Here is a 25,641-nt window from a genome sequence, read left to right on the forward strand (position 1 = left end):
ACAAAAAATCTATACATTTAGCATTAAAAATGAAAATCCTTCTTTGTCTGTGAATTTGCTCCATTCGCAATTCCTTAAGTGATGTAGTTTTATCTTAACCTGGTCGAAATGCTGGAAAAAAAAAAATCTTCTGCTAAGAACCTTTTGCTATCAGATTATTGATCGATTAGCAAAATAATCGTTAGTTGCAGCCCTAATGCTGTTGCACTCTGAGCACTATATATATATATATATATATATGCAACCACTGTTAATAGAAATAATGTAAAATTATATATTGATAAGCTGTCATTTTAGTTATAAATATATTTTATTACATTAATAATGTTTATTATCTCTACTACTACTTATTATTGATATTACAGTATTATAATTCTTTATTTTATTAATTTTATAAAATATAGGTAATATGTCGCATAGTAAAAAGAAACAATAGGAGGTTTAAATAATTCTCCACGTAAGATTTTAAAGCTGGAAGTTTCTACCCGGACAGTATAGATGTTCGTACCGCTGGATGGTTGTGTCACAGTGAAAGCAGTTCGGGTTAATAAGTGGGTTAAAGGTCCTGCAGACCGCAGTGACAGCAGCAGCAGCTCTCCAACGGATTTCTCAGAGGAAAAGTTGAGCAGGTGAGATGTTTGGTCTTTACTGGCCTCTCATCCATGTCTCCTACAGCCACATTTCTCATGTTTTTCTCTCTGCAGAGCGGGAAGTAAAAATGGCTAAACAGCAGCAACCGATCAGCCCGCTGAAGAACTTATTCGCTGGAGGTTTCGGAGGGGTTTGCCTAGTTTTCGCCGGACACCCACTGGACACCATCAAAGTAAATACTGTTAAATGTTGTGTCTGTTTTTTTTTGTTTTTTTTTCTTTCACCGCCTTGCTTGGGGAAGCAATCAACAAAAAGCATCCGGGTTCAGCAGAGACTTCAAGTATAAACATATAACAGCCTGCGGTGTTCAGTGTCAGTCATTGCTGCAGACCTTTGACCCAGATTCAGGATGTCACGTGATTCATGCTGCTTAGGTAGAGAGATCACCTGAAAAATGAGGTGCTTTTATTAAATGACACCAGTGATCCAATCAACAGCTTGGACTGATCAACGAGACCTCATACATTAACTTGCATCATATGTCCATGTTAGTTTACGAGTTTGACTAAATTTACCAGGAAGCAGATCAGTTTAAATGTGCTGCGCCAATAACTTTAAACCTATCCTAGTTTTTTTCATTTCTAAGTCTGATTTTCTTGTAATCTTTTAAAGTTCTTCTATATACTTTACGAAAGTCTCTTTTAGTGTGGTTAAAAAAGTGGAAAAGGAGCTGATGGACGTCAGGTCTTTTACAAAATAAAAAAAGGGAACAGCAAAGACCTGAAACAGGACCTGAGATGTGAATCCCTCTTCAGTTGATCATATTCTATATCCTAAGATCCCAAGCAGGCTGATTCTATCGAATCATTGACTTTGAAGCAATACCTCCTCCTGAGCTACCATGTGGTGACAGTAGAGACAAACAACTCCCTTTTAGCAGAAAGAAACCTCTGGTAGAACCTTCAGTAGTACCGAGTTGGACCCACTTTTAACTCCAGAGCTGCCGTAATTCTTCATGGCGTAGACTGTCGCAGCTAAAATCAAGAGACATCAGACCAACCTGTCATTGTAGCCTGAGTTTTCTGTCCTGAGTAGGCTGGAGTGGCACCTGATGTGGTGTTCTGCTGCTGTAGCTCATCTTCTTTAAGGTTCGAGGTATTGTGCGTTCAGAGATCGTAATCTGTATGCCTTGATTGTAATGAGTGGTCACTTAAGCTGCTGTTGCCTTTCAGACATCTGGACCAGCCTACTCATTCTCCTGTGACATCAACAAGGCATTTTTGTCTACATGACTGCCACCAACAGGATGTAATCAAGTGCTGTGGCCCAACAATCCTGCCGCGTTCAATCACCTAAATACCCTTTCTCCTCCATTCTGATGCCCACATCTTAGATGCCTGTTTGCAATGAGTTGCTACCATGTCACTGACTGGTTCACTATTTGTGGTGTGCCTAATAAAGTAGCTTGTGAGTGTATTTCAATCACATGTACTTATGTTTTGGTCATGTAAGTGCAGTTATAACATGAGCAGTGCCAGATAAACAGAGTCGTTGTTTGTTACCAGTATTGTTTCTGCAAAACATTTTCTGTGTATCAAACCCAAGGGTATGTTTACAAGATCAATCAATGCATCAATCAATTGGCCAGAGATCAGAATCAGACAATTTTCCTATTAATTGGCTAAAACTTTTTCCCTATTTATTTCGGTCCATAAACGCATCATCCAACAGTATTTGCTTTGATGCACTTTGAGCTTAATAAAAATGACAAAGTTTAAGGTTGTATAATGTGATGCATAAAATCTGTTTTATCCAAACCTACCAAGAAAATCTGCTGGACATTTTCTCTGTATTATTTGTTATAGTCATTAGAAAAAAGATCCAAATCAGCAGGTCAGAGTTTAGAGAACTGGAAATTGGTATTGGTCAATCAGAGCCTAATCAGTTTATCGTTTGTTTTTATTTAACGTTAAAGCAAAGGGAATAAAATGTGAGCTTGTGGCAGGATGCTGGTAAAGTGAAGAAAGCTCAATATTTAAACAGCTTCTCTGCCCAACTGCATGTTAAGTGAATACATGACACTTAGTTCCCTTTAGTTTAGGAGCCTTTTTATGCTTAAATGATTTAACTTTCAGAGTTAAGAGACAAACAAAAATAGTCCTCTGCAAATGGTCCACTACTGGACTGAAAGTGACCCCTCAAAGTTTAAAGAAAAACTTTTTAAAGACCTTCAGAAAGCCTGAATAAATGTGAAAAACATGATTCTACTTAGAAACAAAATAATTTAGTCTTGACCCAAGGCCTTTGCACATATTTCAAATCCTCATCTTTAATAATGTGGCCTATTTTTCATAACTAATAATTGGTTAAAGGAGCAAGAGGTAAACCAAACGTTTGGCATAAAATTTGGACAACCATCAGCATCATCTGCCGGTTTCTCCTCGTTTTTACACAGATGCTTCCTGATGTCACCGTTCATCTAATTCCTTTCATGATTTATTCATTTATGAATAAACTTTTTGTATTAGAATTAAATTTTTCCTACAAATAAAAGATTTCATTTGCTGGAAACCTTTATGTCCCTTCAGCTTCTGCATAAAGGGATTTATGTTCTTTCCTCTCAGGTTCGCCTACAAACTCAACCCAAACCCAAACCTGGAGAGAGTCTCTTGTATGCTGGAACCATTGATTGTTTAAAAAAGACCTTAGCCAAAGAGGTAGGCATGCAGACTTGTTTTCATTAATGCATTATTATCCAAAGTTTCCTTCCTCCTCACGCTGATGTTTCCTCACAGGGTGTAAAAGGACTCTATAAAGGGATGGCAGCCCCGATAATCGGAGTTACGCCCATGTTTGCCGTCTGCTTCTTTGGATTTGGACTGGGCAAGAAACTCCAGCAGAGGACGCCTGACGATATCCTAACGTAGGTGACTGATTCCCCTCAGGTGGTTCTGTTTGCTCCACACCTAAAGGCTCTTCCTCAGCTTCTTCTGGTCTCTTCCAGGTATCCACAGCTGTTTGCCGCCGGGATGTTATCGGGCGTTTTCACCACAGCCATCATGGCTCCTGGAGAGCGCATCAAATGTCTCCTACAGGTCCGTTACTGTTCAGGAAACCAGGGTTTAAGCTTTAACCAAGATGTTGAATGATTGAAACTGGGTTCGGGCTGAAATGAAAATGTATGTGTGTTTTTCAGATTCAGGCAACAACGGGAGAGGTGAAGTATGCAGGGCCAATGGACTGCGTCAAACAGCTGTACAGACAGTCTGGGATCAGAGGCATCTACAAAGGCACAGCTCTGACCCTCATGAGAGGTTTGTCCTCATTCTGATAAGGTTACTCTCATATTTTGTGCCCACATTTATGATGAATAGATCACATTGTAGAAGCACAGGTTAATTAGGGTAAAGTCAAGCATAGCTGCAGATCTGAAACAGGGAGTGTCCCGTTTCTGCAGGCGAGGTCCTGAAACTTATCTTTGTTTATCTGCAAACACAGGCTCGGCCAGCTCGTTTCATTACTGACCGCAGCAGAGTTTAAGCTTGTTTGGAAGGAGTGATGGAACACTTATCTGCTAGGAAGAAAACGACAGCTCTGTTTCTGCACAATTAAAAACATGATGAATCTCTGTGGCTCCTATTCTGTGTTTGAGGCTACATCATAAACGTATGGACAATGTAGTCCAACAAAAAACAATGTAAACAGCTTAAACATCAGAAAACGGTGACATCAGAATAACAACCCTCAGTGTGCAGTTTGTACTTTGGACCTTTGGGGGCCTCTTATCTTTGAAGAACACCAACTACCACCTTTAAATCAGTTATTTGTCCTGTAGTTGCATCAGTTGCGTTAGCAAAATAAATTGTGAGTTGTTGGCATAGATTCCAGCTGTTATATAATAAAGATGCACCTCAATAAATTGGTAATTCAGTCATTTAGTTCTCAAAGTGAAACTCATATATTTTGTAGATTCATCACACAATGAGTGATACATTTTAAGAGTTTATTTTACTTAATCTTTATCATGATGGCTTACAGTTAATGGAATCCCCAAATTCAGCTTTTTCAAACATTTGAATTTTGTGTAAGACCAGTAAATTATTATTTTTAAGTCAGAAACATTATGTTTTGGTCTGCACACAATCATAGGATGGACTAGTGATGCACCAGTAGTCCAGCAAACAGTGACGCCCTCCACAAGGAGGCTAAGTCACTAACGCAGGGGTCCCCAACTAAAACAGCAGGAGGTCCACTACCTCCATCATCCAAACACTTTAAGGGTCCGAACATTTTAAATCAACCGACAAATATATTTTATTTTTATTTAACATTTAATAACACTATTAAACACTATTTAATAACACTAGAATTTTTTGTTTTTTAATCACTCATCAATTATTCATATGCCCATGAAATTATCTGCTGAATAGAAAAGTGCAATCCAATTTAATTACAAATATGAAACGCACTTTGAATGGCACAGCTGGGTTTGTACATCTTGGTGTAACGGCTCTGCAGTTCATTTATTCTCCTTGTACTACAGTCAGACCCAGACGGACAGCTTTGGTTGAAGTTCTTATGTCCGGTTTCATAATGTCTCTTTAGATTTCCACTCTTTATGAGTCCAACTGATTCAGAACATATCAGGCACACTGGCTTTATATCCTAAGGAAGTTAAAAGGAAAGCAGTTGCTTCTGTCCATTCATCTTTAAATGTGTGATTTTTATAGTCCACTTTATGTATTTTTGACAGTCATCTTCTTTTACTCACTCATCTGTGCACCAACAAGTCATTGTACTGTGAGCAAGCGTGAGCTCCCAAGCTAGTTACTTAACAGCTATTAGCAGTAATGTTAACAGCGCCACAGCACTACACTGACGGCTGGAGGCAGGGCTTCAGCCGCCAGTGGGTCAGTGGAAACACAACTGGTACCATATGGAGTAGAGCGAAACTGAGTGGAGCGGAGCAGCGCCTCCTACAGCAAGCCAGTTGAAAAGGAGCATTAGCAACCTGCGTTCAGGGACCCCACATAGCTTCTTCTTTGTCTTTTTCTGATGGTAGGCATACAACGATGTGGTGCATTACCTCCACCTTCTGGCTTGGGGTGTGTACCAGAATATCGCTGACCTGCATAGCTGCCTGTCGCGCCTGTTCAAAAGTCAGTCGGGCAGCCGGAAAGGAATAAAATGTCTGTATCTACACAGTAAATGAGAAAATGGTTTGCCGTCCAGACAAAACGCTCTCTGGGTCCGGATTTGAACCGGGGTTTGGGGATCTCTGTACTATAGGGTCATTGCTGTTCTGCTAGCTGTATCCAATTTTTTATTCAAAGAAAGTTAAGTGAAAGGAAAAAAAATCGTGCAAGGAGTCTGAAGTGTGTAATGTGGGCACTATTGTGGGCCTAAGTCCTGCATGCATAAATGACTTAATACATCAATTCAGCCTGGCATACAGGTGATCAGCCTGTGGCTCTGCTGAGGTGTTCAGGACGCCCAGGTTGCTTTAATAGCAGCCCTTCGTTTATCTGCATTGTTGGGTCTGTAGTCTGTGTATTTTTCTCTACCAAACTTCTTCCTTCCACTCAACTTTCCATTAATATACTGGGTTACAGCTCTCCATGAACAACCAGCACCTTTAGCAATGACCTTTTGTGGCTTACCCTCCTTGTGGAGGATGTGAATGACTGTCCTCTGCACATCTGTCCAGTCAGCAGTCTTCTCCATGATTGTTTAGACCAATACATAGCATTTATGTATTAGAAATCCCTTTTTATTAATATTTCAATTTTCTGAGAAACTGAATCATTAGTTTTCATTATATTTAAGCCATAATCATCAACTTTAACAGCACTAAATGCTTGACTTACATCTCTGGGTGTACTGAATCTAGGTAATATTGGTTTCACTCTTTGAACTGATTTACCAAAATACAGTAAAATACTTTTTTGATGGCATACAGGTTTATTGAGATGAACTTGCAGTGTCTCTATTAAAATATATTTTAAATAAGCTGTTGTTAAAGTCGTAATTTTACTGGTAAGTTGTTGGAAAAACATAGATAGTTTTGGGGCTATGTTAGAAAATCATTCACAACTCATTTGCTCCCCCCCCAGATGTTCCAGCGAGCGGCATGTACTTCATGTCCTACGAGTGGCTGAAGAACCTCTTCACACCAGCAGGAAAAAGGTGAGGACTCGCTCATCCTCGGTTCTCACTTCACAGAAAGTCCTCTGAGCAGATAGACATGGTGTCCTCCATCCGCAGCCACAACGAGCTCAGCATTCCCAGCGTGCTGTTCGCCGGAGGAATGGCCGGGATTTGCAACTGGGCCGTTGCAATCCCACCAGATGTACTCAAGTCCCGCTTCCAAACAGGTTTGCTTTTTCAAAAATTCGATTTAGCCGTTGTTTTCCTGGAGAATGTGAACATCATCCGCTGCTACATTATCATCGCATGTTCCTGTATTTAAAATGGGTTCCAATAAATGTTATACTTAAAAGGTCATGAGAAAGAATAGCTACAAAGGCCCAGCTGTTGCTTAATAATAATAAATTACAACAGACGCAAATAGCTGATTCTGATATACACTAGGTTTGATGTGCGGACAGTTAAAGATTTAACTGACCATTGGCTCCCCATAACTAGGTTTATTTTCTGCCATTTTGCGCTTTATGAATTTTACTCAGCAGTATCTTCATATTTAGTTATTTCCTTTTCTAACTTTCAGCATGAATCACAGAGACTTGGTCACATCCTCTCAGGGAGGTTCGTTTTGAGGAGGCAGGATGAAGCAACACTTTACTTCCAAGCAGCTTTTGTGGCGATTTACAGCTCAGAAATTAGGATTCATACAGTTGTTAAAATTAAGAGTAATTCTCCTCACTTTTGTTAACTATGTCTGCGTTTCCTTTCTGAGATTATAACTAACGTTAAAGCTGTGACTGTCATGCCAAGTGTGCCTACAGGATAATAGGAGACTACAAGACACGTTTTCCAAGATTATGGAGCACTCATTTGCGATGGATAAAATAAGTGACTGGCTACAAGCTTCCTGTCTTACGGTAAACGTCAAAAAACATAATTGATTGCATTTCCTGTTGGTCTGAGGCCAATGAGACCACACTGAAATCTCTCAGATCTCGTGTATTAGACTAAAAAAAACACTTCATTATCACCATTTTAATATTCATAGCAAATAAGATATGCTAAGCTTAGATAACCTAATTCATTTTTCCAATTTACGAATGATTTTCAAAATTGCTAATAATATTGCTCCTGCTTGATTAAAGAAATGTATTCAACTATGTTTCAACCAAACAACTCGGACATCTAGGTCCACTTCGCACAAAACCTGTCGTCCCAAAGAGATGTTCTACCTTTACACAATCAGCCTTTTCATTCAAATCCATCAAACATTGGAATCAGCTCCCACTCTGAAGTTGTCTGTAGATCCGCAAACATTTTCTCAAAATAAAAAATAAAATACATTATTAATAATCTGCTGTGCCGACATAAGTCCTAATGTTACGTTTACTTTTTATTCCTTATTACTTCTAGTTGATATATTTGTACCTAGTATGTTTACTACTGATTAATTTAGGCCAGTTAATATTTTTAGGAAATGCGTTTTGTATTGTATATGAAATACAAAGTATATTAATACATGAGCTAATGGTAATCTTGAATTGTGAATTGTTTTCTAAATGTGTCTTCCAGCCAATCTCTTGGTTGATATTCCTTGTTGTCTTTATTTCACAGCTCTATATGTTAAAGCTGCCTCTAAAATAAAAATCCAAGCGTTTGTTTCAGAGGAATCTAACACTGCATCAGGCTGAACCTCAGATCTCTCTCTCTCTCCATCAGCTCCTGAAGGAAAGTATCCCAACGGCTTCCGAGACGTTCTGCGGGAGCTGATCCGAGAAGAGGGGGTTGCCTCTCTATACAAAGGCTTCAACGCTGTCATGCTCAGAGCTTTCCCTGCAAACGCAGTGAGTGTCCATGATTTGTTCTTCTGCTTAGAAACGTTGAGATGGATGAACCTCAGGAGATGTAACAATGTTCAGTGTAGAAAATCATGACGAAGATCCAGCCATGAAGATGTTGTAGGCAATCTTTTTTTGGGTACTTCACATGTTAGTGATGTAATGTGTGAGTTAAGTGTCTGAAAGGAGGATTTGGTCCACATTAGGCTTGTTGGAGCTGTGCAGTGATTTAAAGCCTCTGAATACAGTCTTATTGATGCATTGAAGGACAGGGAGGCTTAGAACTTGTGTAAAAACTATCTGGCCTCTGATTGGTTGTTAAAGATCTGCTGTGGATAAGTGCAAATTGGAGCAGGTGGTTCTGTACAGGTCCTTCTCAAAATATTAGCATATTGTGATAAAGTTCATTATTTTCCATAATGTCATGATGAAAATTTAACATTCATATATTTTAGATTCATTGCACACTAACTGAAATATTTCAGGTCTTTTATTGTCTTAATACAGATGATTTTGGCATACAGCTCATGAAAACCCAAAATTCCTATCTCACAAAATTAGCATATTTCATCCGACCAACAAAAGAAAAGTGTTTTTAATACAAAAAACGTCAACCTTCAAATAATCATGTACAGTTATGCACTCAATACTTGGTCGGGAATCCTTTTGCTGAAATGACTGCTTCAATGTGGCGTGGCATGGAGGCAATCAGCCTGTGGCACTGCTGAGGTCTTATGGAGGCCCAGGATGCTTCGATAGCGGCCTTTAGCTCATCCAGAGTGTTGGGTCTTGAGTCTCTCAACGTTCTCTTCACAATATCCCACAGATTCTCTATGGGGTTCAGGTCAGGAGAGTTGGCAGGCCAATTGAGCACAGTGATACCATGGTCAGTAAACCATTTACCAGTGGTTTTGGCACTGTGAGCAGGTGCCAGGTCGTGCTGAAAAATGAAATCTTCATCTCCATAAAGCTTTTCAGCAGATGGAAGCATGAAGTGCTCCAAAATCTCCTGATAGCTAGCTGCATTGACCCTGCCCTTGATAAAACACAGTGGACCAACACCAGCAGCTGACACGGCACCCCAGACCATCACTGACTGTGGGTACTTGACACTGGACTTCTGGCATTTTGGCATTTCCTTCTCCCCAGTCTTCCTCCAGACTCTGGCACCTTGATTTCCGAATGACATGCAGAATTTGCTTTCATCCGAAAAAAGTACTTTGGACCACTGAGCAACAGTCCAGTGCTGCTTCTCTGTAGCCCAGGTCAGGCGCTTCTGCCGCTGTTTCTGGTTCAAAAGTGGCTTGACCTGGGGAATGCGGCACCTGTAGCCCATTTCCTGCACACGCCTGTGCACGGTGGCTCTGGATGTTTCTACTCCAGACTCAGTCCACTGCTTCCGCAGGTCCCCCAAGGTCTGGAATCGGCCCTTCTCCACAATCTTCCTCAGGGTCCGGTCACCTCTTCTCGTTGTGCAGCGTTTTCTGCCACACTTTTTCCTTCCCACAGACTTCCCACTGAGGTGCCTTGATACAGCACTCTGGGAACAGCCTATTCGTTCAGAAATTTCTTTCTGTGTCTTACCCTCTTGCTTGAGGGTGTCAATAGTGGCCTTCTGGACAGCAGTCAGGTCGGCAGTCTTACCCATGATTGGGGTTTTGAGTGATGAACCAAGCTGGAAGTTTTAAAGGCCTCAGGAATCTTTTGCAGGTGTTTAGAGTTAACTCGTTGATTCAGATGATTAGGTTCATAGCTCGTTTAGAGACCCTTTTAATGATATGCTAATTTTGTGAGATAGGAATTTTGGGTTTTCATGAGCTGTATGCCAAAATCATCCGTATTAAGACAATAAAAGACCTGAAATATTTCAGTTAGTGTGCAATGAATCTAAAATATATGAATGTTAAATTTTCTTCATGACATTATGGAAAATAATGAACTTATTTTTTGAGAAGGACCTGTATATCTCCTGAGGGGAATGGGATCTGGATATAACATATAAACCTGGAAACACATGTATTAGTCACAGGTTTATGTCTCTTCGCACCTAAACTATTTGACCATTAAATGAGCTGCTCAAAGGAATGACTCAAAGCCTACAGTTAGGAAATGTGGTTATGCTCTTATAATAACTATTATCTACTAGCAGGAAGTCACTGTTAGTTAATGTGATTTCATCAAGGGTCATAATCTGTCATATTTGATAAAGATGCCCATATTGTTTGCCACAGAAATATTTACAAAGTTCAAAAGAAGTTAAACAAGCCAGAGAACAGGGGGTAAATATGTAAAAATGTAGCTGAATGTTAGAGAGCTGCAATAAAGACTGGATTTCTTTTTAAACATGGAAGGCTCTCAATGGGACATACAGTTATTGTACTAAACTCCATGCATAATCAATCTTTTAAATATATCAATGATCTTGGTTTATTCATAGAAACCGACAAAGTTACTGATTCATATAGTATAAAGATAATTTTTCTATGGGATATTTTATCACTTTCTGATGTCTACAGCTGTAAACGTTTATAGAAAATTGTTCTCTACTTTTTTCATAATTAACTCTAGACTTAGGATGGAAAAACAAATTCATTACAAAGTTTAGGCATTCATCAGAGACACCTAAACTCTAAAATTACAATAATCTAAATGATAATGATGGAGCAACGGCACCATCTTTAGAACGAGTTAGTTTATGACATAGAAATGCTTAAATCTGTTTTTCTCGCTCAACAGCCACTTAGCAGCTAGTAACCACTCTGAATAATAAAAATAATTATGATCAAAAAACAGAGGGACGCTATAAAAGAAAACTGGAACAACAGAGTTCAAGTGGAGCTCTGGGAAACTCTGGAAAAGGCTTCAGTATTTGGGAAATGGAAACATCTAAACTCATGTGTTCAATCAAATTAAGGCCTAATCGTTATTAAACATCACGGATTATATTATACATGTTGTCAGAAAGTTATCGTTCTGAGCAAACTATGTCTTTATTCCTTGTTCCTAGGCCTGCTTCTTGGGATTTGAGCTGGCGATGAAGTTCCTGAACTGGTTAGCTCCGGACCTGTGACATGGCCTCGGAGTGTCCTCGTCTGGGAACACCAGAAACAATCGGTCGCTCACACCGAGAGAGTCATGAGAAACGAAGAGATTTTTATCTGTTTTCCAGTAATTTACTTGATTGTTTTTGTTGGTACTGTAGAGGGATGGTTCAGACCCGCTGAGAATTCAGAGATGTCGGGTCCACTCTGTAATGGTGCCACTTCACACACAAGCAAAGACCGTTCGAATGTTCTCGCTCCTTTTAGTCTTTATTGTTTGTTTTTTTTTTTTTTATATATAGAAAGGGAGTGAAATGAACATGTGGTGCCTTAGCTTTTCTCAACACTGAGCAGGGGAACGTTTCAGGTGTATCTGTCTTCTTCCTGGACACGTCTGCATCATTCAGCGAGCACTCGTACTTCACGCTGTTTGTATAATGTGAATATGTGAAGGCAACTATAATGAGATCGATTGAATGAAAACATTATGTATATGTCAGCATGTAAAGAAAATATAAAACAGATCCATCTTTAACTAAATCTGTTGTGTTGCCGCTTCTTTCTATACTTTTGTCTCCGTGTTTCCAGTCAGGGAGGGTTACAGGAAAGAAATCACATCTGCAGCTTTCCTGCTTGGTCTCTAAAAGGATGCACCTTCTTCATGTTCTTCTTCAAACTGTTTTAGTTCTCTAAAAGGCAAACATATAAGTTAATGCTTACTTTAGAGGGTAATATTTGTAAATAGAAAATATAAAAAATTAAACTTGGTATCTCGTGCAGAGTTTCTGCAAGGTTTTAAAAGTCAAAATGTCTTCAGTACATTATTAATTCTATTTTAGACCCTTAAATAAGCCCAGTTATTCCAGGCTAGGTCTGAAATTACATTGTGTCTTATATTGAAGGTTTGGTCATTCCTCGCTTCTTCCATTTTCTTGTCTTTAAAGAAATGTGCTTTAAGGTCTTAAAAAATTTAACTTCACTCTTAAGCAACATTAGCTTTCTTTTTCTACTGCTTCCTGTGCTAATTCAACAAAAACTAAATGTTTTAGTTATTTTTCTTTATAAAAACAATCTAAATTGGAGCCAGAGGAGCCGTAGCAACAGTTTATTCATCATTGTAGGCTTCTTTCCATTGTAGGAAGACAAGATTTCCTAAATTAATCTTTTAGGGCTTAAAATAAAAACTTTTGCATTAATTTGGCTTGAAATCCAGATGAGCAAAAGCAGCTTGAGCTACGGTCATGATCTGCATTAACGTGGTGTTAATTTTCAGCTGAATTTATTTTATTTGAACAGTTCTGTTCCAGGCTGGAATAATTATAAAACTTAAAACTTCACTTTAAAATCAAGACTCAGGTGCACAAGTTTGAATTTATCTGGGATTTTCTTTAATCCACGCAGGGTCAAAAATCTACAAACAGTCGGCTACATCTTCCTGGATATCTTTTAACTTCACCAGGCCTGATACCTTCTTCTTACTGTGGTGTTCTTAGGCAGCATAGAGAGGACTTATTCAGTAGCACCGGTTAGATTGACCAATAATTAGAGCAATGGGGAAACTCCAAGATCACAAGTTCAAACACCTGCATTGACGAACAAGCTGTTCTGATATGTCTCTGAACCTCTAAACGTGTTACCCTCGCATGGAGATGGTAAATGGCCTGCACTTGTCTAGCACTTTATGAAGTCCCCAGAGACCACAAAGCGCTTCACTCTACAATCAGTCATTCACCCATTCACACACTGACAAAAGTGAGGCTGCCGTACACGGGCGCCACCGAGCCCTCTGACCACCATCAGCAGGCAAGTCGGGTGAAGTGTCTTGCCCAAGGACACAATGACTGAGACGGACAGAGCGGGGGTTCGAACTACACCAGGAGCTTCCAGTTTTCTCACTTTCAACAGAGAAGCAGGTTTCACATCATCATACACTGGGAGAATGGCAACCAAAAAACAGGACATGGTCTTCTGGAGAGAGGCAAGTCAAGATGAACTGTCAAGCATGGTGGTGGCAGCATCATACTGTGGGAATGTTTTGCTGCCATTGGTACAGGTTGTTTGCACAAAATAGATGGAAAAATAAATTAGGTCTACATCCAATGTTTTTAACGTCACGTCAAATCAGCAGCTAATTGGTTAAAGCTAGGACACAGTCAGGTGGCCCAACAGGACAATGATCCCAAACACTAATTTGTCTCATTGAAAGCAGGCTGACATCGAGCTTCTGGGGTCAAATATTCAGCCAGGTTAAAGCCAGAAGCTTGATGATGATGTGTGGTCAAGGCACAGCTGACTAAGGAACATTTATACAAATATCATTGGGGATGTATGCACGCTTGACTAAAATCCCAGAATCGGGGGGAAAAAGCTACAAGTATTTACATTTCAGCTGCTGGATTGTAACCTGAGCTTCAAAAAGAAAAACAGGAGACAAAACAGGTAGAGGGTCCAACTTATCGAAAACGGCATTCACATTTAGGAGGATTTACCTCATTTTACAGGCTCTTCATCGGTTGATCCATAGTTTGGAAATAGTTTTAAAAAATGCTTGATGTGAATGTTTCCAGTTGGCTGGTAGAAAAGTTTCCACAGCTGCTTTCTTTCACCAAAGGTCTGGAAATGAAATCTGTTTCTGTTTTTGTCTTCGCCAACACCCAGTCGCATCCTCCAGCTTACCTTGGGTGAAAAGGTTTTGGCTCTACCACGTGACTTTTTTTGTCCCAGCCTCCTCAGGATGTTTTTGAGGAATTTAAAATGACCTTCCTTTACTGCGTCCAACCTTGGTGGAAATAAACCATTGTGAGAGATTTTGCTTGTGCTTCTCAACAGTCCTACCACGATCAGTCAGAAGGTGATGACAGTGTGAATGTCTGAGAGAAAATTATTTTAAATGTTTTTAATTTTAAACAGATTTGGACTAGATTTTAAGACTAAAAGTCGTGACTTTTGATCAGCTGATGAACCTGTTTGAATTTAGAAGCAAATTCCCAAAAATTGTCTGCTCCATTTGTTTTGTCTCTGGCTCCTGCTTTTGCCTTGTTGCATTTCGAAGCGTTAATTAAAACCTGGTCATGATGCAGCAACATGAAATATGACTTCTTAAGTAATTTCCCTCATCTAAAGATTTGAATCAGGGGTGGATATAATTTTGACCCTGTATGTATTTAAGAGAATCCACAGCAAATTTAAACTTGTGTGCCGAGTTCTTGCTAATAGACATCATCAGAGTTGATTGCATGGCTTGTTTGTGAACATAAACTTCTGACCACAACTCAGACGTTTGTTTGTACAGCATATAGCTGCAGAACAATGACACAACCCAAATAAGGCTTCACAGTGATCCCCTGGATTTTAAAACAGAATTACAGGTAATCTTCATACTTAAACTTGTAAAATAATTTAAAATTAACGGACATATCTGGGAATCTGAGTCTGGAAAAATCCTTATTTTTCTGTTAAAAAAACCCTTTCTGTCTTTAAAGTTTTGAGATGCTTTAATGTTTTGTTCAGTTTGATTTATTTTTATTTGTCAGATGGTGTCAGAAAAGCCATTGAAAGTGCTCCTCTTTGCCAAACCACCAAGTTCTGACATATTGAACGGCCTTTAATTACAGACGATGCGGACTTTGCTGGTCAATATTTGCCGGCAGGCTGTGCCAAATAAAGAAATCAATAAAGTGCAGAGATTTAGAGGAAAGGGCAGAGTCGCTGTGCTCTGTGCTGATGGTTCAAACCGATGAGGTCGACATATTTCAGGTTGAGCTCTGTGAAGATTAACTTCTGCTAGAAGTTTTTCTTTTCTTTAGGTGCAGTGTCCAGCCTCTGACCTCCAGGACCTCTGGAATAATGAGTAATGTAGAGATCCCAGCTGGTTTGAAGGAGCTGCTGCAGGGGTACACGGTGGAGGTGCTTCGTCGCAAGCCTCCTAACCTGGTGGAGTTTGCTGTTCAGCATTTCACACGAATCCTCGAGAACCAAAAGAACGAGCAGCAAGCCAGGAAGCACAACAGCAAGCCAGCGGGGAAGGAGGTCACTTTTGAACCAGTGTCAAATAAATCTAATGAAAACGATGAAGATGAGGAGGTGAAGGAGACTCCCAGTAAGTCCTGCAGCAACCTTCCTCAGAAGCTAATCAAATGGGCCTTGATTGTGTGAAATAGTTTAATACGTTAACCTCTTGCCCTCTCTTCAGGGTCCAGGACTGGTAGAAGTCGCAGAGTGGCAGGTCAGTGAGCAGCACAAATGTTTGATTATCAATTACTATTAACCATCCCTTGATTCATGTTTGTTCTTTTTTATTTATTTTTGCATACCTTTTACTATGTTGATGCAAACACATTAATATTGTCCAGGTTGTGTATTTTGGAGTGAGTTTTAATTTTTCATGTATTTTTTCAAGTCTAAATAGAGAAATCTGTGTCCTTTGAGCATTTCTTTTGTGCCACTGACTCTCATTCAAATAGCATTTTTAATACATTTTAATTTGACTTTGATTGTTTTCTTTTTTCTGGTGGAAATCCCAACAACAATTCATGTTTTATTGTTTTCCACCAACCAAATGATGATATTTTTATGTAACAGTTTGCATAAACAATCCCAGTCAAAAGTGTGGACACACCTTTGTCATTCGAGGGCTCTTCCTTATTTTTAATTCTTTCTGCATTGGAGATACCTACTGAAGACATTAAACTATGAAGCAAAAGTATCTATAAAATAGTGAAATAACTCAAAACATATTTTAGATTCTTTAAAATAGCCCCCCTTTGCTTTGATTTCTGCTTTGCAAACTTGGTGTTCTCTCAATGAGCTTCATGAGGTGGTCACTTAAAACGGTTTTCCAACAGTCCTGAAGGAGTTCCCAGAGGCAGGAATACAAATAAAGACAAAACATTGAATAAGATGGTGTGTCAAAACTATTGACTGGTGGTGTATAGGATTGAAAAAAATATTCTTTTTCAAAAAGTTTGCATAAAATACAAAAGTTAAATGGAAGTTTAAATTGCTAAAACTGGAATATAAGGGGTTAAATGTAATGAAAATCATTAAATAGGTGCTCTGTATGGTCAGGACATTTATTTAAAAATAAGTGGAAAAATATATTTAGACGCATAATATTTCCAGGGGAGTCTTCAAGAGAGCTTTCTTGTGTGTGTCCAACAGACCCTGGTTGAGAAATTTAGTTGAATCAATATTGCTGCCAGTTTTTCACACCCTCATAAGAATAATACCCTTCACCATGTAAATTTGCATATATATGATTGGAGAAAGCTGCTTTTCTGGAAGGGTTTCTGGAAAGAGTGGCATTTCAGGGGTTAAACATTTTACGAAACTTTGCTATGCATGTACAAAAGTTATTAATGGATTTCATTAAAAGAGTGTAAAAAAATATGTTGATACTTAATATTTGTCTGGCAGCTTTCTTTTTTCCCTCTTGCATCATTTCAGGCTTATTATATGAGGAAGCTGTTGGTCTAGATGTTCCTGGGCAGCTTTGCCCTGCCAAAGAGGATATCTGGAGATGGTATCCTAATTGCTTGATTGTCTTCATTAATCAGGGTTGCATCTGGCATCAGAGTAGACAAGTTGCATTAACAAAATATGAACTTGTGTTTGTAAGACCTTCAACGTTTTGGATAATTAACAGGGATGAACCGATACCAAAATTCGGGCTGCTATCGATATATCCGATATTAATATCGCTGCTATGGGTGATAACCAGTATTTACCGATATTATATACAGTCTATATCTCACTACCCTTCCAACATCGTGAAAAAACGACCACACAGCTGACGTTGCGTTTCTGCTTCCCCCCCTCCAGAGATGCTACAAGATGGTAATAAATATCGGTTATTAATATCAGCCCAGTTTTACTTATCGGAACGATACCAATATGTTAAAAAATTACTAACATCGGCCGTTACCAATGTCAATGTCGATATATCGTGCATCCCTAATTATTAGTATAGGTGCGTATGTGTGAACACATGTGTGTGCATTCACCAGCAATGTCAAGATAACCATCTTTTAATGCATCCAGGGGACATAGTTGGAACATCAAAATGAAGGACTTCTTAAGTAAATAAACATGTCTGTTCTGCTTCAGTTTGTGCAGAGGCTTATGACCCCGACGACGATGCGGACGACAACACCGAGCCTCAGGTTGTGCATCCCAAAACAGATGAGCAGCGTCAACGGCTTCAGGATGCATGCAAAGACATTCTGCTGTTTAAGACTCTGGAGAAGGTAAAAACAGCTGAAATCAGTGTTCACATGAGATATGGAGAGTGTGTAACATTCTTGTTGATGATGACTGACCTTCAGCAGACAGCTGAAGTTTAAACATTTTGTTGGTAAAGCAGTGAAACATCCCTGATCTGCACCCATCTCACAAATAATCCAGGGATGATGATTAAAATTTTGAACTCACACATTTGTTATTGATAGATTAATACATATTACAATATAAACATAAAGAACATCAATTTTACCTCACATCGTATATATTTTGGGGACTTTTATTGGGGATTTTTAGATACTAGATATGCTACAAATGTTCACAGATGTACTGTCTTAGCATTTTAGCATTTAGAAATGATTCCTCAAACACTTTATTCCAGCTTGACTTTAAAACGTGCAAAACAAGCTTGCTTATTGTCCACCAGGACCAGTTCTCTGAGGTCCTGGATGCCATGTTTGAGGTTTTGGTCAAACCTCAGGACCACATCATAGACCAGGGCGACGACGGGGATAATTTTTATGTCATAGACAAGTGAGTAAGATGCTACAGTTTAAAAAAAGTATATATTTAATGTGGATAAAGCTGTCTTTGGCATTAAACTGACTTATGTTCTTATTCCAGAGGTGTGTATGATATTTTTGTGGCGAAGGACGGAGCGAGTGTGTGTGTCGGGAAGTACAACAACAAGGGGAGTTTTGGGGAGCTGGCCCTCATGTACAACACGCCGCGAGCTGCCACCATCGTAGCAACAGACGAGGGCACTCTGTGGGGCCTGGTGAGTGGACCACACTGGTTCTGATGGAGTTACCTGATGTGTTACAAACTGAAACCAACCAAAAGGTCCGTTGCTGCCCCGTCAGGATCGAGCCACATTTCACAGGCTGATTGTGAAAAACAATGCAAAGAAGAGGAGGATGTATGAGGCCTTCATCGAGTGTGTGCCTCTTCTGAACTGTCTAGAGGTTTGTAATTTAGACAGAAGCTTTATGCAAACAAATTGATCATAAAGATGCATCAACAAGGTCATCTTGGATGAATTATGTACTTCTTCACTTTAGCTCTCTGAGAGGATGAAGATAGTTGATGTTTTGGGAGTGCGAACGTTTAATGATGGAGATCGCATTATAGCACAGGTATGAGCTTTAACTCGGTTGCTTTTAGACATTTTAAATATATTTATATTGATGACATTTTCCTCTGTTGCTGCAGGGTGATAAAGCTGACTGTTTCTACATTGTGGAATCAGGGGAGGTGAAGATACTGATCAGAACCAAAGTAAATATACTGTAATAATACTTTAATCAACATATTTACATGTATTTTCAGTTTCTTTTAGGGGAAAACAGCTCTGCAATCTGACCGATGTGTTTCCCTGTGTCTGCTGCAGACAAAGGCTGGCCAGCAGGATAACACAGAGGTGGAAGTGGCTCGTTGCTCCAGAGGACAGTATTTTGGAGAGCTGGCGCTGGTCACAAATAAACCCCGTGCAGCATCTGTCTACGCTGTGGGAGCGACCAAATGTTTAGGTTTGTTAAACAACCATCATTCATTTCATCATAATGCACAAATGGATCTGAAGCACACTGTTAGGAGAAAGCTGGGTTTCTGGAACATAAAATCAAATGCATAAATCCAATCCAAAAACCACATTTTTGAGGTGGAAATTAAGACATTTTATCTCTTTTTTTATGCAAAACAACAAAAGCTGAGGAGACTAATTATTGTGTTTTAGAAAGTTAAATATTTAAAACTTCAGCTATCATTGATGCAAGTTTTTGAATTTTAAACCAAGAACAAGCTCCACTAACGCGTAGGCCAAAAACAACTATATATCTGCATCATGTGCTTTTTGTTGCACGATGGAGTTTTAATTAATTGGCTAAAAATTAAAGGCTGAGCTGTGATTTCCAAAAGGAGATTCTGAGTCATTGCCATGATTGCACCACAGAATCCTGCCTGTTTTTAGTCCCTCGTGAAGCTTTATAACTGTCATTTATTTTCTGTTGAACCTTCTAACGCCATTATTATATATTTATTTAGTTACCTTGCTGTGCACATGTACGTATACCCCTTGAACTTTTTATTTTACAATTAGTCACATTTTAACCAGTTTTTTGTGGTATTTAAAGGGATAAACTAACATAAAAATGTTACATAATTGTGAGGTAGCAGAAAAATTATTTATTGTTTTTTTCAAATTTTTAACAAAAAATAAAGACAAAAAAATGTTTGACAATCCTTTGCATTTAGCCCCTTTTTAAGCTGACCCTAAATAAAATCCAATGAAATAAAATCCAGCAAGCAGGCACATACAGTAAGTATGAGTCCAGCTCTGTGCTTTAATCTCGGTATAAATCCACTGTTGTGTGGTTAGTTACAGGACATTATTGAGCCAGCAGCATCATGAAAACCAAGGAACACAGCAGACAGACCAGGGAGAAAGTTGTAGAGATGTTTAAATCAGAGTTAGGTTAGAAAACAATATTCCAAGCTTTGCACATCTCACAGAACTATGTTCAATCCATGATCTGAAAATGTCACAACTGCAAACCTAGCAAGACATTGGCCGCCACCAGAACTGACAAGATGGGCAAGGAGAGCATTATTCAGAAAAGTAGCCTCACAGAAATATTTAACACTAATTTCATGATTTATGTAATTTTATTACATAACAAATTCCCATTTACTTTTTTTTAGAAAACTTTAACACAAACCTACCAAATAAACCTTACATGATGCATATTCATTAGTGTAATACAGCCTAATTATTTGAAATGCATAATCCTCAGGTTTATGAATTTAGTATTAATAAAGTATAAATACTCTAAATTTCCTCATTTCACATCACATAAATTTTGTTTGTTTTTACAACTTTGATTATTTAAACCATGTTAGTATGCATTAACTAAATATATTTAATACATTTTAGAATTGATTAAATTATGTAGATAATAATTCATTTTAATGCATACATTTACAAAATATGAGTTTTTAAATAAAGTTAAATGCATGTAAATGCATAAAAAACTCATGGATCATTTCTTTGAGTGATTCAATGCTCATGTCGGAGAATAGATTTACAACAAACCTATTAGTCTTTCATTTTAAAATCCTGTTGTTAACCTTTAGGGCTTTGCGAGGTCAAACTCCAAATTACGTCTCTGACCTGTTAAAGCCTTACACGTCAACCCAGAACCTCATCTAAGCTGAGAGTAACGTTAGTTCCTCAAACCCAGGAAAATCTCTCCTTTCAAGCAGTCGCAACTTGATTGTGGAACATACTTTCCTGTCTTTACATTGTTTTGACAATACAGATAACTTTAAAAAGCCAGCTGAAGACTATTTTATTCAGACAAGCTAGTTATTAGTCAGTTTTTTATCATAAACTTAGTTTAGGTGTTCCTTTTTAATAAATTTTTGTTCTCTTATGGCATTGTTTGTATTGTGTTTGAAGAAGGTTCTCTCTCTAACATTATATGAAGACACATTAACCCCATGGTAAAACGGGCTGGTGTTAGCATCATCTTGTGGATTGCTAAAAATAGCTAAAAACAGCTTAAAAACTGTGGGATTGCTAAAAACAGAGCAATACTGGCAGAAAACCTGCAAAAAAGAGACATGAGACTGGAGCAGAGGTTCACCTTCCAGCAGGACAACAACCCTAAACACTCAGCCAGACCTACAGTGCCATAACTTTAGGTCAAAGTATATTCATGAAGAAATGGCCCAGTCAAAGTCCAGACGTAAACGTATTCAAAACCTGAGCCGAGACTCAAAATTGGATCTTCACAAACACACACATCCGATCCGTCTGAGGTGAGCTAGTTTGCAAAGAAGAATGAGCAAAAACTATAAAATAAATCTGGTAGAAAGGTACCCAAAAAGTCTTGCAGCTGTAACTGAAAAGTAGCTGTAGAAAGCACTAAGTCAGGGCGGCTGAACACAAAGGAACAACACACCTGTCAGGTTTTTATCTGTAAAATACTTTACACTACTTTGTGTTGGTCTATCACATATCCCAAAAATTTTCAAGGCTAGCATTAAATACAGCAACGGTTCATTTTACTGTTAGCATTTCATTTCAGACAGCGACCCTTTTTGTTCATCAGTAACAGAGCATATGTTAGAAGCTGAATTTCATCCATAAAACTAGGAGGGGCGAAACTACTGTCCTACAAATCAATGTTTTTCAACAGGCAACAAGGTCAAAATCTAGAACAGCCACTTCTATCCGTCCCGACTGAACACTTTAACAGCAAAGCCAGAGTTAGGCTGGTCACGTGTCACAAACTGGGCAGCGACGTGTTAAAACTGCACATTTCAGCACCTTCACACTGGCCCAACTAAAGACAGGTAACAATTTCACTTAGATTCTCTTGTTTAAACTAAATGAAAACTAGTTTAACTCATGCAGGTACAGTACAAAAATCGAATATTGTGATAAAGTTCAGTATTTTCTGTCATTCATCTCAGAAAGTGAAACTTATTGCATGGATTCATTACACACAGCAGTGTTTTTCAACCCTGGTCCTCTAGGCACGCTGCCCTGCAGGTTTTAGAGGTATACCTGGTTCAGCACACCTGATTTCAATTGATGGCTAATTAATGGACTTAAGAAAGAAGGATAAAGAGAATACAAGATTACACCTCAGAAGATTGCTTCTACACCTGCAGAAACGTGTATTTACGTGTATTTATGTTACAGAAAAACAGACAACCTTCTAAAATTTGCAGGGCAGTGTGCCTTAAGGACCAGGGTGAGAACCACTGACAGAGAGAAATATTTCAAGCCTTTTTTCCTTCTAATTTTGATGATTATGGGTTATAGAAAATAAAAATCCAAAATTTTGTTTCTCGGAAAATTTGAATATTGCATAAATCAATCAAAAATGATACTTTAAACAGAAATGTTAGGCTTTTGAAGTGTGTTTAATTCTTCGCACTCAGTACTTGGTTGGGGCTCCTTTTGCATGAATTAATGCATCAGTGTGCCGAGGCATGGAGCCGATCAGCCTGTGGTTCTGATCTGTAACGGAAGCCCAGGTTGCTTTGATAGCTGCCTTCAGGTCATCTCTGTTGCTGGGTCTGGTGTCTCTCATATTCCGATTGATGATACTCCATAGATTCTCTATGAGGTTCAGGTCAGGCCGGTTTGTTGGCCAGTAATGTACAGTAACACCATGGTCATTGAACCAGTCTTTGGTACCTTTGGCACAGTGGGCAGGTACCATGTCCTGCTGGAAAATTAAATCAGCATCTCCATAAGCCTTGTCAGCAGAAGGAAGCATGAAGTGCTGTTAAATGTCCTGGTAGCACCCCAAATCATCACTGATTGTGGAAACTGCACACTGGACTTCAAACCACGTGGATTCTGTGACTCTCCATCTCTTCCTCTAGACTCTGGGACCTTGATTTGCAAATAAAATGCAAATTTTGCTTTTATCTGAAAAGAGGACTTTGGACCATTGAGAAACAGTCCAGTTCTTTATCTTCCTAACCTAAGTAAGGTGCTTTTGATGTTGTCTCTGGATCAGGAGTGGCTTCAGATGCCAAATTTGTAGCCCATGCGATTTGCTGTCTCCACCATCAGGCCACTTCTTGTGAAGTGCCCACAAATTCTTAAATGGATTTTGCTTGACAATCTTCTCAAAGCTGCGGTTATCGCTGCTGCTGGTGCACCTTTTCCTACCACAAGTTTTCCTTCCACTCAACTTTCTATGAATATGCTTGGATACAGCACTCTATGAACAAGCAGCCTCTTTAGCAATCACCTTATGTGGCCCACCCTCCATGTGGAGGGTGTCAATGTCTGCCTTTTGGACACCGGTCAGGCAGCTGTCTTCTCCATGATTGTGCAGCCTACTGACCCAGACAGAGACCATTTAGAGGCTCAGGAAACATTTGCAGACATTTTGAACTAATTAGTTGACTAGGGCATGACACCAAGAGTTTCTAATGTTTATCGTTTTAGCAATATTCTAATTTCCTGAGACACTGAATTTGGGGTTTTAATTATCTGCAAGCTATTATCATCAAAATTTCAAGAAATAAAAGCTTGAAATATGTTACTCTATGTGTAAATAATTTACATATGAGTTTAACTTTCTGAAATGAGCGACAAAAAATATGGAACTTTTTTTTTTTTACAGTATTTTAAGTTTTTGAAATGTACCTGTACTCATTATGACCATCTTTTGATGTCCTTCTTTAGGCTTTTTAAATAGACAGATCAGGCTAATGTTCGAATAAAAGGATGCCAGCCAAACAAAGGTATAATAAAAAAAAATCTCTTTCAGTGATTGACATCCAGGCGTTTGAGCGCCTGTTGGGGCCCTGCATGGACATCATGAAGAGGAACATCTCCCAGTATGAGGACCAGCTGGTGGCGCTGTTTGGCTCCAGTGATGATTTAAAACACTAGTACACTGCATCTAAACTGTGTAAATAATAGCATGTAGCTCTATTCTGATCCCTCACAGGTGCATTTAACACACAAACTGTTCCCCTTTTTAACTTTATACTGTTAACAAAACAAAGCAGTAAGCCTCTGTATGTATCTGTCAACCCAAAGTTTTACTGAGGTCCTCTGTTGAAATAAACTATAGTATGAAACCAAGCTTTAGGTTATTAAGAAACCAAGGTGATTCAGGAGCTTCCATGAGCCTGAATAACTTGTGCTTTGTAATAGTCTGGATAATAAGGCTGGGTTTTATTTAATTTTAAATATTTATTCTTGGGTTTTTCCATATTAGATCGGTATTTGAAACAAATAAACTACAAAACCTGGAAAGAAAATAAGGAATCATCTCAGTTGGAGGTTGTTAGGCTGAGCTAGGTTTTTTTCTAGCCAAAAAATAAGAAAACTAACAAAAACACAGATATGACACAAAACAATGTTGTTTAATACCTGAATATTCCACCTTTGTAAATTAGAGGTGTCCAACATGTGGCCCTTGGAATTGTTTTGTGGTGAGGAACTACATAAAGGATTTATCTTTTATTAACATTTTATGCTTTTATTTTAATTTCACAGTAAATGGGGCCACAAACATTCAGCGGCTTTTAATCAGAAGCAAGCTTGGTCTCAGATAATCCTCCTAAATACAGCAAGGATTTTTCATGAAAGATTGTTCTTGTTGCTGAGAATTTGCTAAAGAATTTATAATTATATAATTGTATTAAAAAAACATTTATGGTGTAAAATAAATTCAGATATAAAACCTTGGTCTTCTTGCTGGGGGTCTTCTTGTTAACATTTGTCTGCTTATTTCATGGATCCAAACCATTTTCTCTACTTACCCCCAAGAAAGCTGCCGTCTAAATCTAAGCTGTCAAAAACAGCTTGCCAGCACAGCTCCACTTCACAAAGTAACACAACGCTCTTCAGGATATAGATTACTGACCAATACTTTAAATTTACCTTGAAGTGACCCATGCAGTATACAGGTTTTATCTAAACAATTGGTTCTCAAACCTGGTCCTCAGGGCCTGCTGTCCACCATGTTTTAGATGTGTCTCTGCTTCACCTAAACGATTTGAATGATTGCATTACCTTAACATGCCACCAAAGAAGCCTGCTATCAACCAGTCAATTAAGGTGTGGCAGAAAGGAAATATAAAACATGCAGGACAAGGGATCCTCAGGACCAGGTTTGAGAAACGCTGATCTAAATGTTTCCCAAATAAAATGGCAGAAAGCTGAAGTTGGCTTCTGATTGGTCACTGTGGTAAATGGAAATATGAGCTTAGATCTGGTCCATTTTAAAATCTTTTTATTCATTTTATTC

The 25,641-nt window shown here is 38.7% G+C and overlaps 1 protein-coding gene and 1 long non-coding RNA gene across 3 annotated transcripts; both read left to right on the top strand.

Annotated features, from left to right (window-relative positions):
* The first annotated feature begins 472 nt into the window (after positions 1-472).
* On the top strand, positions 473-25,079 carry LOC124857318 (mitochondrial carnitine/acylcarnitine carrier protein-like). Of its 2 annotated transcripts, XM_047348534.1 has the most exons (17): positions 473-629; positions 705-823; positions 3,216-3,308; positions 3,387-3,514; positions 3,596-3,686; positions 3,788-3,905; positions 6,705-6,777; positions 15,448-15,713; positions 15,807-15,839; positions 17,720-17,859; positions 18,279-18,385; positions 18,476-18,629; positions 18,715-18,816; positions 18,913-18,987; positions 19,064-19,129; positions 19,242-19,380; positions 24,151-25,079. In XM_047348534.1, the coding sequence occupies exons 2-17, from the start codon at positions 719-721 to the stop codon at positions 24,273-24,275; spliced, it is 1,815 nt and encodes a 604-aa protein (XP_047204490.1). In that variant the 5' UTR covers positions 473-629; positions 705-718; the 3' UTR covers positions 24,276-25,079. The 2 variants fall into 2 exon arrangements, with proteins under 2 accessions (XP_047204490.1, XP_047204489.1); XM_047348533.1 differs by lacking the exons at positions 15,448-15,713; positions 15,807-15,839; positions 17,720-17,859; ... (5 more) ...; positions 19,242-19,380; positions 24,151-25,079 and adding exons at positions 6,856-6,965; positions 8,455-8,579; positions 11,581-12,154 and having other exon boundaries at positions 475-629.
* Positions 848-2,374, top strand: LOC124857319. Its single transcript, XR_007035567.1, has 2 exons — positions 848-1,739; positions 1,824-2,374. It is a non-coding gene; the product is annotated as an uncharacterized LOC124857319 (long non-coding RNA).
* Positions 25,080-25,641: the final 562 nt, after the last annotated feature.

This window comes from Girardinichthys multiradiatus, chromosome 20, assembly GCF_021462225.1.
Source record: "Girardinichthys multiradiatus isolate DD_20200921_A chromosome 20, DD_fGirMul_XY1, whole genome shotgun sequence".
Classification (NCBI taxonomy): Eukaryota; Metazoa; Chordata; class Actinopteri; order Cyprinodontiformes; family Goodeidae; genus Girardinichthys; species Girardinichthys multiradiatus.

What these genes read in the sequence shown, in the direction of transcription:
- LOC124857318 (XM_047348534.1), top strand. Translation starts at nt 719, where the DNA reads ATGGCTAAACAGCAGCAACCGATCAGCCCGCTGAAGAACTTATTCGCT. An exon ending in ACCCACTGGACACCATCAAA is followed by an intron (nt 824 to 3,215) that starts GTAAATACTGTT and finishes CTTTCCTCTCAG; the next exon opens with GTTCGCCTACAAACTCAACC. An exon ending in GAGATCGCATTATAGCACAG is followed by an intron (nt 18,988 to 19,063) that starts GTATGAGCTTTA and finishes CTGTTGCTGCAG; the next exon opens with GGTGATAAAGCTGACTGTTT.